Source organism: Takifugu rubripes, chromosome 20, assembly GCF_901000725.2.
Source record: "Takifugu rubripes chromosome 20, fTakRub1.2, whole genome shotgun sequence".
Classification (NCBI taxonomy): Eukaryota; Metazoa; Chordata; class Actinopteri; order Tetraodontiformes; family Tetraodontidae; genus Takifugu; species Takifugu rubripes.
In genome coordinates, this window is record NC_042304.1 from 14269356 (window position 1) to 14287257 (window position 17902).

General features: G+C 45.5%; 1 protein-coding gene across 4 annotated transcripts in view; it reads right to left on the reverse strand.

Annotated features, from left to right (window-relative positions):
* lrp8 (low density lipoprotein receptor-related protein 8, apolipoprotein e receptor) overlaps positions 1 to 15142 on the reverse strand; it is an 86872-nt gene extending 71730 nt beyond the window's left edge. For all 4 annotated transcript variants that reach the window (XM_011615113.2, XM_011615111.2, XM_011615112.2 and 1 more), the window contains exons 1-2: positions 14930 to 15142; positions 14172 to 14297 (exon numbers count right to left, since the gene is read on the reverse strand). In XM_011615113.2, coding sequence (XP_011613415.2) covers positions 14172 to 14297; positions 14930 to 14996 — 193 coding nt within the window. In that variant the 5' untranslated portion in view covers positions 14997 to 15142. The remainder of the gene's footprint in view (positions 1 to 14171; positions 14298 to 14929) is intronic.
* Between the last annotated feature and the right edge of the window lie 2760 nt (positions 15143 to 17902).

A 17902-nucleotide genomic window follows, 5' to 3' on the forward strand; every position in this document is an offset into this window, starting at 1 on the left:
TGTGTGTGTGTGTGTGTGTGTGTGTGTGTGTGTGTGTGTGTGTGTGTGTGTGTGTGTGTGTGTGTGTGTTGGCCAAGATGATGGACCTATGTGCATGAGCAACACAGATATGGGGGAAAGCTTCGCCGAGTGTGTGTCTGTACAGCCTGATAATGAGCGAGTGTGTGTTGAGGATGGATCAAATGGCATCTTCCCTCCTTTTTAAATAACTTTCTCAATCAGGCAGGCACCGCTATCAGCTTTGCATCCTGTCCCGTCCCATCTGCACGATGTGCCTTCGCACCGCTACGCGGAGTACGCGCTCACGGAGGGGATAATTAGTCACTTCCCCAACCTCGGTGTGATGTCGCGTGCATGTGTGTGGCTCTCTCCATGTGCACGGTGCCTGATTTCCTTGTGGCAGATGGGCCCCCACAGCGGCAGTTCAAAACGCGGTGGCATGAAGTCACTTTGGATGCAACAGCCTGAACACTTCCCAAGAATTTTTTTGGGGAAGGGGGGGGGCGTAATTCCCGTTGAAATGGACGGATTCAAGATCTGCGCAAGTGCACTGGCATAATGGGCCTGGCCGATAGAGCACAAAATCGGTCCAAATCAGGCCGAAGAGGGCCAAAGCACACCAGGCTTCATACCAAGCGCCTGTGCAGAGAATTGGTTTTTAATATTATGGAAATTGCTTTGGTAAATGCGGCGTCAGATACAATTGCCGGCCCCATAAAGCACTGAATAAGCAATGAATGGAAATTCCAAATTGAATTGTAAATTGTGAAGTGAAGGGAAAAGTAACAGATGGAAGACACAGAAGGAGAGTGTGGGGCAAATGGACACAGTCATCACTTCTGCTCCCGACTGTCACAGCTTAGAAATATTAGGAAATATATCTGTACGTTATTCAGGGGCTCCATGTTGTCATTTTTGACTCTCTTATGTGGGTCTATCAGTGAAAAGGGATGATAGGATAATTCCAGATGAGCTGAGGCAATGAAGTGTTTCATTGTTTCATGAGCGTAACAAAAAAAGATGTGTTTAATGACTTGTGAAAACTGTAGCTGTTAATCACTGTTTTTATTGGAATTCTGCACATCTAAATTGCCACTCAGACGTTTTTATGGGGAATTCTCTCCTCAATGCCGCTGATATCAAAGAGAAATGCCTTTTGACTGACCAGGTAATGCGAACAAGGATATAACATCTTTACAGACATGATGAAATAAGGGGCAATAGAGCTGGCGTACGACACACAGCAGCCAATTAACATTCATCAAAAGGGGATTATGAGGACGGTTCACATTTACTGCATTTTACTGCACAGAAAGACGCCATTACAACAAGCAGGATAATTATCTACAATTGTCTTTGTCATCTTTGGCCTTTTTATTGCCCCTTGATGAAGAGCCCATGGAAGAGACTTTGGAGCTGCAGTAGAATTTGCATCCATCTGTCCTTCAAAAGCTCAAAGAGCTTTGAATAAAAGTGAATTTCTTCCTCTCATTTGTCCCTTTGTGGGAGAAAAGAAGACACTGGTCCACATGAGTTATTTGCATGTTTATTGTTAATGTATACACTTCAGAGTGATGCATCCAGCTGTTGATGTGTATATAAGTAAAGCCTTTATTCAAACTAAAACATTAGCGTCAATGAATCAGGAAGACACAAAGTGTAAAGTCAAAAGTATTTTTTTCAGGGTTTCTGCCCCAATACTAAAGCCCCCCAGCCCCCTCATCATGTGCTGCCCCCTGCTCTCAGGTGTGAATCTTTAATTGCTCCTACAATAACCTACGGCCACTTCCTTATCCTGCCACTATTACTGTATTCATTTACCGCTTCGAGTCAAAGCCCCTTCTTTTCCCGTCTCACTCCGTCCTCTTTCTTCCTCTTGCCCTCTCTTTCATCCCTCCCTCCCTCTTTCTGATGGTGTGCCACTGTGCCAATGAGGAGGAGCAGGAGGAGAAAGGAGAAATGAATCTGGGTCACAGGAGGCCATGCATCTCAAGTCTCCACTCGGCCACAATAAAACGGAAATTGATCTGTGGTTTGCTAGCTCTGCTGTTCCCCTTAGCTCTGAGCAGAAGCAGATGGATGGATGGATGGATGGATGGATGGATGGATGGATGGATGGATGGATGGATGGATGGATGGATGGATGGATGGACGCACACACTCACAACAGAGTTGGTCCAAAAAAAAAAAACAACCTGTGTTTATCCGCCTCCTGGACCAAGCATCCGCCGAACAAAGCAGCAGGTGTGCCCACGCAGAGGTTTGCGTCCCTGCACCACCGTCCCATTTCTGCAGTCCTTTGTCAGCTTCAAAACTCTGCCCTTAAAACTCTGTTTTAAGATACAACTGAGGACTTCCTCCCTCCATCAATTGACAGTATCCTGCGTTAACCTGCTGCCACGCTGTACATACAGCATTCCTCTGTTATTATTCTTGAAATGTAAAGAAGAGTACTGAAAAGCTAGAAATCAAAGACCCTCTGAACAGACTGGATTGTGCAAGTTACAAGTACGCTCACTTTATTCATAAAATATAAACACATTCTGAACGATATCTCCTTACTGTAGATGGTTCTCTCTCAAGCTGTACTTGTGCATTTTGTCGCACAAAAACAGCAATTGTGCGTTGCCTAATCAGAGGATTCCCGTGTGTCTACCACAGAACCACACACACACACACACTGAACTGGATCACACTAGCAAGGAAAGTCAGTCATCTGATCAAAACGTCATATTTCAGGGTTTATGAATCCAACATTTGAAAGAGAAAGTTCGAGTTTGCCTGAGAACGCAGCAGCTTTTTTAGATGTTAGAAGTGGTAAAAAGTGTGTCCTCAAAATATAAATGTCCAGCTAATCAAATAGGCTGGGGATCCGTTTAACAGATTTATAAATATAGACTTCTGATATTCCAGGAGATAAACGGGGATTTAGCAAATGCCCATTGGCCAGAGGCATGACAGAGGCAGAAAAATGGTAAAATCTCAAGGGGCCATGCAGCAGAAAAGTAAATCTAATCATTTTTCCAGGCTCTGCTTCCTCAGTCAGTTGAGCTGATTTGGAGTAAACAGATTATGTTGTTCGATCACTCCTGACACATTCCAGGAGTGCACATTTCTGAGTGCACGCCGTCTGTTTCCGATTACCCCCCAGTGCTGCCTGCCCGTTTGCAAACGCTAAACTCTACAAGATGAGCGTCACTCTTCATTTCCCTGAATAAGACAATCACTGTACAGTTAAATCCCAGTGTCCCATCCCATAATATAATATACCTGTATAATATACTTGAAGCGCCAGTCCTGCATTATTTGGAGTTCAAGCCATGTCTGGGGATGCCAGCATCATTACCATGGCAACTATGCAGCTTGGTAGTTTCGAACAAATCTGAGGCAGTAACAATAGTGCCGTACTTCAATGAACTATTAACATCTATGCGCCATAAACATATTTCTTGCCTCATATCTTTCCTCAGACGTCAGCGAGCGCTTTGTTGCATTAATGGAGCAGTGTTGGGTCCGCGGGGGTCACTGGGGAACGGCTGGACCCGACCATAGGGTCACCCTCTTTCCAGTCCTTCACAGCTAATGAACATCTCAGGGAGCATAAACAGACACATAGGACGCGCAGGGGGCTCTTCATCTTCGGGACACCTCAGGAGCACACGCAGGCACACACATCTCATTAGCCAACGCAAAAAAGGTTCTCTCTCTTCATCACGCCCACACTAACATGAGAAAGGAGTCGATATCATCTTGGAACGTGGAGTCTCACAAATGTGCTTTTCCTCACTTAGCTGCAGTTGTTTCCTGGACGATTTTATTTCAAATAACTAAAATACAGGTGAGTAACCTAAAACCTTCGGGTGTGTGCAACCATGACGGAGACGATGGCAGCGGCAACAGCAGGTGGGAAAAAAAGCACAAGTGATGCTAAAGCTCAGCTGTTTTACTTACAATTTCCAAAAACCAGAACTGAAAGCACCACCAAAGGATTATTTATGGCAGGACATTGAGAGTTAAAAATATTTAGAATTTTCCAGTATGACGACAACCTCAAAGACATATATAAAACAAAAGGGAAGCTCAGGGCGAAACCGGAGTAGGTCAGCAAATCAGAAATTCTCTCTGAAACACACTGACATGAATACTTGAAAAAGAATATGCACACAATGTTGGGAATATAGATCGGGCATGCAGATAAAGAAAACCCCAAAAAAAAGGAATCCAGAGAAAAGGAGCACGTAGAACAGGAGCCTTAGGAGAGCAGTATAGGGGATTTTCATCTCTGCTTAATGAACGCACAAACACAGGATCTAAACCACAATGCCGCCATCCCTTTATAGATTTGAAGGGGGGGAATTAAATGAAACATGAGAGCAAGCACACGATTAAAGATTTCTTCGGCCCAGGTCCCCCTGGACCTTTCCATGTTCACCCACATGACAAATACGCAAACCTTCGACTGTGACCATCTGGAGATGCAGCAGAGAGGGCATCGATCTCATAGAAATACCCAGGATTACCACTGTGCCCCCCCCCCACCCCACATCGCAAACACCCCCACTGTATCTGTGTGTAATTTACTAAGTGTAGTATAAATGTGCCATTTATTTCAATCAATTATCCGGGGGAGTCGCTTTACTTTCAACACATCTACAGAGACCCTCTGGGGACCCTTGTGGCGCGAACAGCATCTGATGAAATTTAAGGGGAAAAAAAATCACAACACACACACACACACACACACAGCAAACAGGTGTTGGTTCAGGGATAGAACTACATATAGATTTTTCTCAGGCATGTATTTACCTTTCGTGAGTACAGTATTAAAGAGGGGCAACAAGAGAAAACATCAGCAGACAAGAGACGGGAGCTGTTGATGCAGCGGCGTGTTGCGACCGCGCCAAGTGTCAGCTGAGATCAACAATGACGGACGCAGGCCAGCGCGCGCCTTGGCCAATGTACCAGAGCAGAGCCAGCGGCGGAGTTCGCTCTGCCAAACAATGAAATCAAATCGCCAGAAAGAGTCACTTTGGAAAATAAAATAATAATTGGCGTATTCAATCAAAGTCAAACACACCCGCACAGCTTACATATAAACACATTAGACGTTTGCAGAAGGATTTATCGTTCAATTTCCAACACGCTGCATTGTGCTGGACCATCTTATCTTTACAGATAGCAGCCCCGGAGGCATCGCCACTTTATAGATTCACTCGCTCATCCTCTTATCAATTCCCGCAGCACCAGAGACCATTTCTCTAAAACAGCAAGGGAAGCTCATCTTCCCCTAAAATGTCAAAGATTAAATGGTCCAGTATGGACCGTTGTGTCTTGACTACATACGTTCCAGAACACATTTGTCTCATCGACGAACAACGTCGGCTGACTCGATTCATTATGTCAACTATTCCCGTAGTGTCCGTGCGTCTGCCCGTAGAAGCCGAGCGTCTGTCCACTTCAATGGACCAGAATTTTCACTGCCCTGATGGTTGTTGGAGAGCCTCTGACCCGTCCCTGGAAGCACAGTGGGGGTGAATGGAGCAGGCCTGGACGCCGGGCCTCCGCATGATGATCAGAGGCTCAGTCAAAAGGCTGAATCCCTGTTTGATTGACAGCTATTTGGCAATATACGACCGTTGGGAAGAACTTCCCACCCATTTCTTAGCATTTGCTTAGCGAAATGGCTCGACCATTTCCATTGTTCACTTCTCACACTGTAAATAAAACTCAATGTATTTCCTAGATTCAGTTGAACACCAAGTTCAACATTTTCCTCCTTTATTTGTTTTGTTAGTTCAGTCGCTTCACCCAAGGCCACGTGGTGGTGAGCAAATTAACTGGAGAAATCAACTATTTTAATGACATTTTCAGGAAATGTGGATAATTGGCCAAGGAAGAAGTGATTGTGAAACGTTGATGACGCGTCGGATTCCGGAGGGCCTTTGATCTTTCAAAGATCATTGGCCAAAATCAAAGCAAAGCATCCGTTAGGTAGGTGTCTTTGTATTTACAACCCAAATTTTTATTTAATCAATCCTAAAGCAACCTTTGTATATTATAATATACATCAGGCATCAGCCACAATGTGTGGAAAAATGAGCTACTTGGCAGAAGTCTGAGCTCTCTGAGTGCTTTTTTAAAAAAAAATACTGTTCACTGTTGGGTAGGAAAGACGACCGGCCGCCGCTGCACAGCACATGAAAGATGATCCATCTATCTTTTGATCACCTGCAAAGCTGCCATTGCTTGCAAGCCATTTCATCACCTGTAACGCCTCAACTTTATTATAGCACAACACAAACTTTGTATGAGTCTTTGAGGTTTTTCTAATGCAGTCACACACATCTCTAACAGCCACAGAACAGAAGATGAAACACAGCACCGATGTTTATATCTGAATGTGAAAATGAACATATTTTTACTGTAGTTTTTGGCTGTCATAGTCTGGTCTTTCAATGTTGAATCGTTTAGCAGGAGGCTTGAAATTATAGATGAGCTTAATTATAGAGGCTGAGCCGAGAGTGTTCCTCCCTCAGCTAACTGCTGACAGAACAATGTGGTGATATTTGAATTCATGACATTTAACATTTTGAGGGTCTATTTCAAATGAGTAGCCTTTTCTTTATTTATGGGTGCAGGAGACGTACGCCAGCGTTGACGGTGGTTTTTGCAGGATCTTTCAAGTTGAAATGAAATCAGTAAGAGACTGCGCTAAAGTTCCTTATGAAACACTGAAATTGTGGCGGCTTGCAGAGATGTCCAGTCATTCACGGAACAATATCAGAGCAAAGGCGCCTCATCCGGGTGAAAGAACGAAGCCCAACACACAGAGAACTTGCAGCACAGTAACAGCAGCACATGGGAGTTAGCCTAAACTACTGCTGTCATAACTGGGTCACTGGGTCTTCCTCACGCTGACTGGAGCAGCCACACACATGTAGTGGGGACTCCGTTTTGCACTAGTGTCATTATTTAATAATAAAGTTGCAAACGTGTTCCCTCTCTAAGAGGACAAGATATGAAAATGTTCTCTTTTCCATCCGACCACATGCATGCCATTACCTTTATCATCAGGTTAAAGGTTTCACATTAAAGGGGACTAACTGGACCTGCCAAGCACTGATAATACGATGTGATGGTGCAGATAGCCGGAAAATCCTTGAAAGAGGGCTATTAAAGTGGTGTCTGTTACATGACATGAAAAACTCAGGTGAGGTCTCTCATTGTGACCAGCTGGAGTGCAGCCATTCGGACTTCAACCAGGCAGATGACAGCAACATGGAGAAACCCTGAATCCATACAGGGGGCAAATGACTTCAGCACAACCACAGTTATCCTGTAATGGGTTTATCAAAGAAAAGGTCACAGTGTTCAATCGCCAACCTACTGCAGCTGCCAAATAGCTGAGACAACAAGAAAAAACATCCAAAGCGGCAGAATGTAGATCCATAGATTTTGCAAACATGCCAGTCGGTACATGTTTACTTGCAGCTGTTTGCACGTTCATGCTGTGCTTGCAACAATAAGCCAAGTGTGCTCTGTTTGAGCACTAAAGATGTAGCACGATTTGCAACACAGCTAACATTCTAGCAGGAATTGTAGCATCACACAAAAGAGTGAAGCCTCACACCACAAGAAACCAGATTCAACCCCAGCAAGAGGTCTTCACCCAAATAACCCTCAAGTGTTTTGCGTTGTGTCGGTCTAGTTATTTCACTGCTACAACCATGATCCCCTGATAGAATAACCACAATAGCCCATTAGAGTGAAGATCATCGTGTGTGTGTGTTTGGGGGGGGGGGGGTGTTCAGTAGCACACTTAGCCTTCATATGCCTTCAATTGGATGGCTATAACGAACACAACAGCAGTTAACCAGCCCAACAGGCGCAGAGGCTGTTTGTGTGTGAGTGATACAGACTAATGGAAACTTTGTGAATACGTGATTTTTCAATGCCGACAAATGTTCTCGGAAATAGCCGCGACCCAAGAGGGCTAAGGCACGCAAGGCAACAGAGCTATTCATGATGCAGTAACAGCATGTATGTTGGAAATGATTCTGAATGTGCATCTGTTTGTGGGTGGGTCCCCCCTGCTTGAAAATATTCATCGCGGAGACATAAAAGGTGGTGGGAGGAGAGGGTGGAGGCAGACGGGTTAAATGGACTCAGAACGCATGCCAGAAAAGAAGAAAGGCACAAAAAGGAGACCTTGAAAAAAATAACACATGGCTAAAATAGGACAAAACAGGAGTGGCGATCTGATGAAAAAACATCTGCAGTAATTCTCCAACAAGCCTACAAGAGAGAAAACTCAGTTCTAGTACAGCGATCTGCTCTTCCCATTTGTGTTAGACTCATCTTCACAACCTAAAATCTTTTAAATACGTATGTGCTGAAAGTTGACCTGTCATTTTCTGAAAACAAATGCTCTCCAGGTCAACATGTCTTGACGGGCTCTCTTTTGGTACCAAGAGCAAATCAGAATCAGTCTTTTTTCAAATGCACAATAATCTCCTACCTAAACAGAAGGGCTTTTTTTCCCCCCTTTTAATCGGGAGCTTCAGAGGATAATCAGAAAAGGAAATGAATATGTTTTCATTAAACAACAGTAAGGTCCTTACCATAAATTCCTTCATTATTTCCTTACCCCTCCCCGACACAGTGTCAGCACGCTGTGATAGCAAAGCAGGTTGCAGGTGAAAGCTATTTGGGGCTTGTGCTTCTGGAATTTCAAAGATTTCTTATCCGGCCAGCTTTTTATCCTGATAACTGGTATTACTAAACATTTGCTCTATCATCAAAGAGCGACTCCCCCCTCCACCCCTTTCCACCAGCCTGCAAGGAAAGACAAGCTAAATCCCCTCAAGGTAAAATACTCCTGCTGAAGCTTCAGGCATGTGTATGGCAACAATACATTGGGTTTCGGCCCATGTGCACGTGCATTCATGCAAACTACATAAACGGCTTTATTCAAACCGTGGATACAGGGAGGCTGACAAAGGAGGGAAGCTAAGATTATGAGGGTAAGGAAGACAGACTTGTCAGAGGGATACACACTGTACATCAAAACATCAGCAGTCTGCTAAACTAACAGTTCCATACCATATGTGCATGTGGAAATATTGTTTTAAGCAGTATTATTTGATATGCAGCCTTATGCTGTGATGAAACATGTGAGTGAAGTTCTCCAATATCCTCCTGCGGTTCCCAAACACAGCATGTGCAATGAGAGTCGTAGCTGCACAGCTCGGTTTTGTGGAGCCCGCCCCTTATATGCAAAAGTAACAGCGGCGGTAAAATAAAGAGGTCTTATTGCTCCAATTTGTAACTTACTTGTAAAACTTGTGCAAACTTTTGACATGTTCTCAAGGGTTCTATCTCAGTTTCAGCCCAAACAGGCTGGTATTAGCAGCCATGTTTTATTCATCATCATTCAAAGTTGTTGTTTGATACGCCGCTCCCTGACTGCGTACACCGGCAACAGAGCGCAAGGTGAAAAACAGGATTACAGCAAATGTAAATAATAAAACGGAGGCACATGAAGATATTCGGTTAATCTGAGCCGCGGATTAATGTCATGATACCCTGTCAGACACAGCTGGGTTAGGGAGGACGGGGGGGATAACAACAGAACTACACAAGCATAAAGCGGCACATAAGGCTCAGCAACACATCCACGCATACGCAAAGACGCTTGGGAAATAGGGCAGATGGGTTCAACTGTAGATAGACAGCGACACTGCAGCAGTACTGGCAAACAGCACAAGCTAATCACCCTGAAAGACTGAATTCATCCTGACAGAAAGGAGGGCAGCAGGGGCCAGGCAGGAGAGAGAAAGAGTGGAACTTCCTGTGCACAAACTTTACAAAGTTCATCCAGTGGAGGGTTTCCCACTTGGCAACAGACAGCAAACAGAGACCAAGAATTCAAAAATGGACAGTTCCTCTGGCCTCTGACACAAGATGGACACTTTAACAGGGGAAAACTGCATTATGGGGCTATTATGAACCTCAGAAACACCAACAACTACAGATACAGAGATTGTGACGGCTGCAGCGGCACTCCTGGATTGAGGATTCATTATATTTTAACAGCGTGTTTTCAAATGTATCATTTCTATTGTTGACAAAAACATTGAATAAGCCTCAAGGGCACGGTGTGGATCAAAGCTGAGCATCAGTGCTTGTGAAAATGTAACAAATGTGCCTCACTAATCTCGCCTTCACCGTCTCCGTAATTGGATTAAAAGAAAAAGAAATCAAACACAAGTCTCGTCGTCCTTTCCATCAGCACTGTAAACATGTTAGCAAAGACAGAGGTGAGAGGTATCGCTCAAAAAGAGGAGAAACACAAGGTTAAAAGGTGGACAAAGTGAAGGAGATGGACGTCGATATGATATGAGAACGAGGGAGGAAAAGCCCGAGGGCAGTGCTGACCTCAGCGATAGCGATGACTGCTGCTGCGCTCAACATCCACAGTCTCCTGCTCGCCGTCCATTGTTAGGCTGTAAACCACGACACGCAGCGTGACAAAGGTGGCGCCCCGGCCGTTCGGAGCACGGCGCCCGTCAGACTCCAGTCAATGCACGCGTCCATTTAATTACGCTTCATATTCGGTCGAATGGCTGGGAAAAGGCCTCAGAGAATAACGGAAAGCACTTCAATAAAAGAGTTCTAAAACTCTAATGTCTTTTTGTGTATGAATTTACAAGTCTGCTTACACTAGAACTGAAAAACAGCACATCAGTTAAAAAAAAGGCCGACACAAATGTCCAAAGTTCTCTCCTTCCGCAGATGTTAAGAGGGGGACTGTGGCCATCCAATTAGTTTATTGTGCATTAAGCCTCAGATAGCTTTGGTTAATTAGGTGATTAAACCCAGCCCTGGTAAACCACCTGACACAGGACCCATTACCCATGACCCAAATTAACAAAACCGAGCTTGTGGCACCCTCCAGACCCACCGACAACTGAGATCACTAGGTTTAGATTAGTGACAAGGGACTAACTGTACATAATGAAGCGACCAGCCTTTGTGTTGAACCTGTGGCTTTTTACCATCTCACACACCACACAGGTAACACCCACTGTGTGTGTTAGTGTGTTTGTGTGTAATTGATTAATCCTCCCAGCCCCTGCCTGCCTGCCTGCTCCCATTAGAAGTCTGACCTCAGCCACGCCGCAGTATGTATGTGTGTGTGTGTGACAGCAGGTGACCAGAATGTGTTTCTCTGAGCTGTTCGTAATCATGCCTTTAATGCCCGAAGCGCTGGTGTGTGTGTGTGTGTGTGTGTGAGGGCGGGAATGCGCGGAGAGGCCAGCGTCGCAACACATATGCACATGGGGCCGGAGCCGGGTGGCGTGAAATGCGTTGTGATGTCTCCTCTATGGGAAGCTGTTCTCAGCCTGCGGAGGAGACGCTCCCCTCCTCAGACTCATTGTCCTGCCACAGCGCGTGCACACACACACACTCACACACACACAGCAAAACAAGAGCTCTCTTTCCACCCTTGTGTATTATGTTTCCTCATAACAAAGGGTCAGCACGGTGTCATTTCTACTATTTGCCTGTAATTAACATGTTTTTCAGTTTTTGGCAGGACTCATTTAGTCTTTACACTGTCAAAATGTGTCATTTCTGATAATGTTGTCTTCATTATTATCATTTATAAATACAAAAATGGCTCAAATAAACCCACACCACGACCACAAAACAATTAAAACCTGACATGAGGTTCAGATCTGAGATGATTTTACTGTGGCACTTTGGATTAGGCATGTTTAAATCCACTCCAATCCGATATAAAAACGATAAGGCTGTTTAATGTATGTTGCGCGGCAAAAAATATGGGTCACGAGAAAGCCGGGTGGAAAGTTGCCGTATGTGTCCCCGCGCATGGGAAAGATCTTCTTCTCACACCACAAAGAAAGTACATGCGTGCACAACCCCCCCTCCATCATATTGCCATCGCCACTGTACCGTCTCCCAGGGCAACAAGAGCGCAATATACCAGGAGGCATGTTGAGGAGAAGGGGAGGAGGCGAGCGGGAGCAGGAGGAGGAAAATGAGGAAGAGGAGAGACAAGGGACAAAAGAGAACCAGATCCACCAACTGTGACAGACGCGTATTGACTGCAGCACCTGGGTTAGTGTGTCACAGGAAATCCTACATGCCGTGTTTACAAGCCCGTCATGACCGTAGGTTGCGCACGGTTCATCCGTGTTCATGCAACTTGCTTGATGGCCACCAGGATCACAAAAGCCGATGAGTGACTCTCGGCCACAGTGTTACGAATGCTGCCGGATGGCTGCATGTTTGTGGGAAAAGAGATTACCACAAACATCAGTCAGCACATCACCACAAAGAGGTGGACGAGACGCCACAGGGGCATGAGTTTGAATACAAATGCCACTTCAGACACTCCTTTACAGTAAGGCAAAGAGCTGACCACACAGGCAGGGAAAGCCTCTACATCCTGACCACTGGTTGTATCAAAGAACAAGAGCAATCATTTAGACTCATCAGCACTGAAGCTTCTCAAGCCACTGCGCTGATGCATGACCTGGAAATCATCAGGAAAATGTCTTTTTCTAAGGAAATGTTCAATTCTTTCAACTCTGCCTCCATGTTTCTCATTAAAACTGCCCTCCTCCCCTCAAACAAACCGCGTCTATCTTCCCCTCCACCTCCTCCTCTTTGCAGGGCTTAACTGGTGATATTGGCTTTTTTTAGGGGGTGGGGGGCTGAGCACAGTCCTGGCATCTGTTCCAGTGGGGTGGCTCCATGCCAGCCCCCGAGCATCACTCTTGCAACCAGTCATACTCTTGGATTTATCTGCGCCCGAGCCATCAGCTGTGGCAAAAACAAGTGGACACAACCAAGTGGAATTTGCACTGCTGAGATGCTCGAAACAGATGTGAAACTGGGGAGATGAATGAGAAAGAAGGGGAAGACAAAAAAAACTTTCCCAGTGTGCAAACTTAGAGAAGTACGCATGAAGCAAAAAGACAGTGCAGGGGAAGAGTGGGAGACTGGCAGATAAGCCCAGGAGGAAACCATGACAGCGTGTGCAGTTATCAGGAACTCTCTCCAAAACACAGTCACCTTGCAGCTTAAATCCTCGTCTCTTCCAGCAGCACTAATGCCAAACAACAAAGCAAGCCACACCTGTTAGCTCATTAAAATCTAATTCCACTCCCATCAACTACTGCCCACTAAATGTCCCGTAATCCCCGTCGGCCTCTGCAGTCAATGAGACATGCATGTAAATGCCACAGCACTCATTTGAGAACCTCCACGAGACATCGGGCGGCCACGGTTGTGGCGCACATGTGACACAGGACGCTCATGTGCCTGGTGCGCTCGCCGTACATGAGCGATGAATCAATTGCCCTGCTAATGCAACCGTTCAAGCAATTAGCAGCATGACGAATTCATAAGCCATGATTACTTGGCCGGTTGTCGGGGCGATTTGCAGAATGGGGGAGAGTCCTTTCTGAATGGAGTGATACAATATTTAATTGTCCAATATTCTATGTCTAATACTATATGAGAGGTCTGTTTGTGTCGGCAAACGCAGAGGTGCCGCCGAGAACAAAGAAGTGGCTAATTTGTGGCCGGCCATATCTAAGAGCTGCAGTGTTTGCACTGTAGCGTGCTGCATTAATCATCAACAGGATTCACTTCTATCAAACTCGTTACCAAGCAGGACAGTAGAGCTGCATGACTCACGACTGATGTACGTTGTAGCAACGACATAAAGAGTCTCGCTTCCACGCTTGTTACTGCAACGCTCATTGTGTCAGAGGTTGGAAAAATTAGCGAATAATTGGTTTAAATTCCTGCGGCCATGTGACCTGATCTTGGATCAGCAGCTTATGCTGGTGTCTGTAGAATATTAAAACTGAAGGGAGATTCCAGAGGGGCCAGCAATATGATAATGAGCTTATATTGAGTCCAACTTAATTCATTTAAAGATTACAATATGGATTTCATCGGTTACCTCCAGCATATACTCCAATCCAATTAAATACCGGCGATTAAGTAATAATCTGGCTCCTGATGTGTGTCAGTAGTGTTTGTGAGTCCCAGATGAAAGGACAGGAATATCCAGAAGCCATTAGGCAGCAAGACTGGCCATCTCCAAGGGAAACAGGCATGAGGGTACTTACGACAGTTCTCCTCATCGCTATTGTCTGAGCAGTCGTCGTCATCGTCGCACCTCCACAGGGTCGGGATGCACCGTCCATTCTTGCACTGAAACTGTCCAGTTTCGCACTCTGACACCGTATGAGTTCCTGGAGTGTCACAAAGAGAGGAGAGACATTCAGAAATAATGGAACAAGTGAGTGCTTCCTCCAGGTCAGCCTTTAAAACTCAGGGATCTGTTTACAGATACTGACAATTAAACTGCCGTTTACCTCAGGAAAACACATTGGTGTCAATCACTATAATAAAGACGTCACTTCTTTAATATATGCTATAATTACTGCCACGGTGCGTTGTTGCCGTTTTTCTTTCCACCCCCACAACAAACAAAACAGAAGTCAGACTTCTTTCTGTTGCGCCTGTGATCTGCGTCTGTCATTAAGGTCTGGTGACTCTGCCAAGTCTGCTTCTTTGAGACACGACTGACTTTAACTGTCCGAAACTGCAGCTGCAAACACCGAAAACTGAGCTGCGCCTTGACTTCCTTCCACCAAGTTATTTTCTCCTTGTATTTGAACACGTGTTCGGCAGCAGACTTCCCTCCATCCGGACTGCCACCTCCTGACCGCGTTCGATCCCCTGGCGGCCCGAGCCCCGCGGTCCAGGTGTGAGCCGTGCGTAAAAAGCCACCCAGCGCGGCGCATCAGGGCAGACCGTCGGCAGACCCCGATCCCCCGCCGCGGCGGAGATGCGAGTCCGCCTCCGCGGAAGAGCGTCTTACCTTCAGCGCAGAGGAGCTCCGTGAGAAACAACTGCAGCAGCACAAGCCTCCCGACGTCGGTCCACATCTTCGGAACCGGTTGTGGTCATGCGAGTGTGAATACAACGAAGGATCCCCGAGATCTCACACGGTCCGTGCGTTCCCCTCTGTGGCTCCGCTCCGGAGTGTGTGTGAGCGTGTGTGTGCTGCCGGCTCCGCGCTTTCTCTCCCTCTGCCTCGGCTGTAATTTGAATAAGTGACGCTGATGGGCGGGATAGTTGCTAAATGTGGTGGGTAAAAAAAAAAAAGATTCCTGCTACCAAACCAGGCCAGCAGCTCTGCTGCTGAGTCACAACGGCTGTTTGATCACTGATCAAACGAAGTGCAATATTTGAGCCAACATGTTGAAATGCATAGGAAAGAGTTTATTGAGCTTTCTGGTCAGTCGTGATTCAGCTTTTTTGACCAACAGTTGACTTATTTTTAAAAAAGAACAATAAACTGGCTTTATTCTCAAATATTTCGTTTTTAAAAAATGCATAAATACACCAAACTGGGAGATTTGGCTCTAATGTATCATTTAAAGTGAAAGTATATTTTTGACCCACTTTCCTCCAACTCTGACAACAATTTGCAAGCGCTTAAAGACAAAAAATTGGTCTGAAAACACTTGACCACTTGACCAGGCGTATGTCTGATGTCAACTGGTCTGGTCTGCATTTGTCCCTGCGTTAAAAACAAGGTTCAATTCACATTAATTGATCCAACTGTGGGCAGGATTTGGTCCAGTCTGGCATCTGGAGGAGTGAATGGGCTGACTCAATGATCCAGACCGGTATAAAAGAGCAAAATAGACAAAATCCATTATATGACATTTTATTTTGGTGGTATGGACACAGGCAAACTAGAGCCTGTCAGGAATGGGACAGTAATCCTGTAAACACTGAGGATTTAATGCAACTTTTATAGTGGTGGTGTGTCTAAAAAGTTTGGTGTGACTTGCAACCAAACGGGTGATTGAAATAACTTCACTGCATGAATCGAGACATGAATAATGAATAAAAGTCACACACCAACTGAGGGAGGCACCACCGACATTAAAGCTGGCAGAGGTGCAATTACATCACGGCTACCTGGGGGAGGTCAGACTCCTGTGCATATACTGTATGTATTATTTGGTCTATCTCTGTGCGCATGTCTCTGGTTTTCTTGTGACCCAGACAGGGACACAGCTGGTGCTTTGTTTTATGTGTTTTTTCTGGTTTCATGTTGGAAGTAAGGCACGCCTGTGTTCTCTTACCGTTTGTCCGTCCAGCCTGGAGGATTAGGCTGCGTACTTTCTATCGTGCTGTGTATCCCGGCAGAATGAGCTCACCGATGAGCATGAATTAGAGCAGAAGAGAGACTTTTTCTGTCCGGACCTGCTTGGCAGCTGTCAGCCGCGGTGTTCTGAAAACAGGGATGTTTACGTTGCGGTGGATTAAAGGTCAAAATAAGTCAGACGTTTCCTGAACGTAGATGACTAAAACAGCAGCTGGCTGCTTCAGAATCAGAAGAATCAGAAGAAGGTTTATTGCCATTGTACATGTAATACACAGTATTACACAAACTAGGAATTTGTCGTGGTGTGCCACGGAAAGAAACTCAAATCCAACACTGGTTTTGGTTCTTAGCTGCCAAGTTTACACATTCATAACTCAGATTAAGTGAATCCCAAGTCAATAAAGTAAGCCACCTCAAAAAGGGTTCAAATTCAACATTTATGTACCTAGGGAGGAACCAGGATGGCGACATGCCAGTGCCACACCTCCTGCCCCCATTTTACCATGTCTGCTCTTCATATCTCTGGCTTCACCACTGGAACTGTGCTCATCCTTCATCCCTGCACTCACAGCTACCACTAACTCTTGCATGGTCTTTGCCTCAGGACTGTAAGTGAGTCTGACTGAGACCTTAAGACCTGTCAGATGATTACTTTCCTTTTCTGCCTCTTTATCTTTCTCCCTGGCTTTTCTTTCCTCTCTGTTTCCCTGCCTCTGACTCGTTTTAATCTCTACCTTTACTCATTCCACTTTTCCCGCTTTATCGTTTTCTCCCCTCCGTCCTTTCACCATCTCCGCTCCTTTCTGACTTTTTTCTTTCTGGCCAAGGACAGATATTGAAAGCATCACGCCTGATGGGAAGCAAAGCTCATTGCTGAGCAGTGTGTGATGCAGGAGAGCAGAGCCGCATGCTTTCCTGTCACAGCTTCTGACCCCAAATAACACGAGAGCCTGGTCGATAGCTGACCAGCTGGGTGGATACAGGATGGATGCGATCAGGAAACCGTGGCATCATCAGACAGTTTAGCTGCCGAGCAGGTCAAACGTATGTAATGCTGCTCAGTCGGGCAGTCCTGCCTTTCTTACCTGTTTTTAGGGATCACAGCATAATCGCTTCCAGCACAAAGAAACATCTGAGATGGCCTGAAAATGACTGAAGGAGTTCCAGAATCATTATCTCCATTTGCTTTATTTTTGGTGTCGCTGCGTTCCTTTGGCTTCTGGCAGCCTGACCAGCACATTTCCAAAATGTCCAAATCCGCTGAGGGCAGCGGGGCCACAGCTGGAGCTGTCGGACCAGAGTTGAACCACTGAGGGCTCTTTGTCTCAGCAGATAGTAACAGTGACAATGAAACAGGCGGCGAGAGCGAGGGATGCTGCCTTTGAGACAGGTGACAGCAGCAGAAAAGCTATTCACTCTCAACAATTTCTCAGTGTGAGATAATCCAGTATCAAAAGGAAAAAAGCTTGTAAGGGTTTAAAAGTGTTCATTTGGCTGGTTTGTTTGGTCTAAGACCAAAATAGCTCCACCATTTGCTGCCAAGCAGGCTGTAATGTTTCACACATGAGCTGAACTGAACAAACCTCAATACCAAAAAGCATTTTTGGAAGCGTAATCTCAGAATTGAATACGATTTGTATCAGAGAAACTGGCATATCAGGCACCAAAACG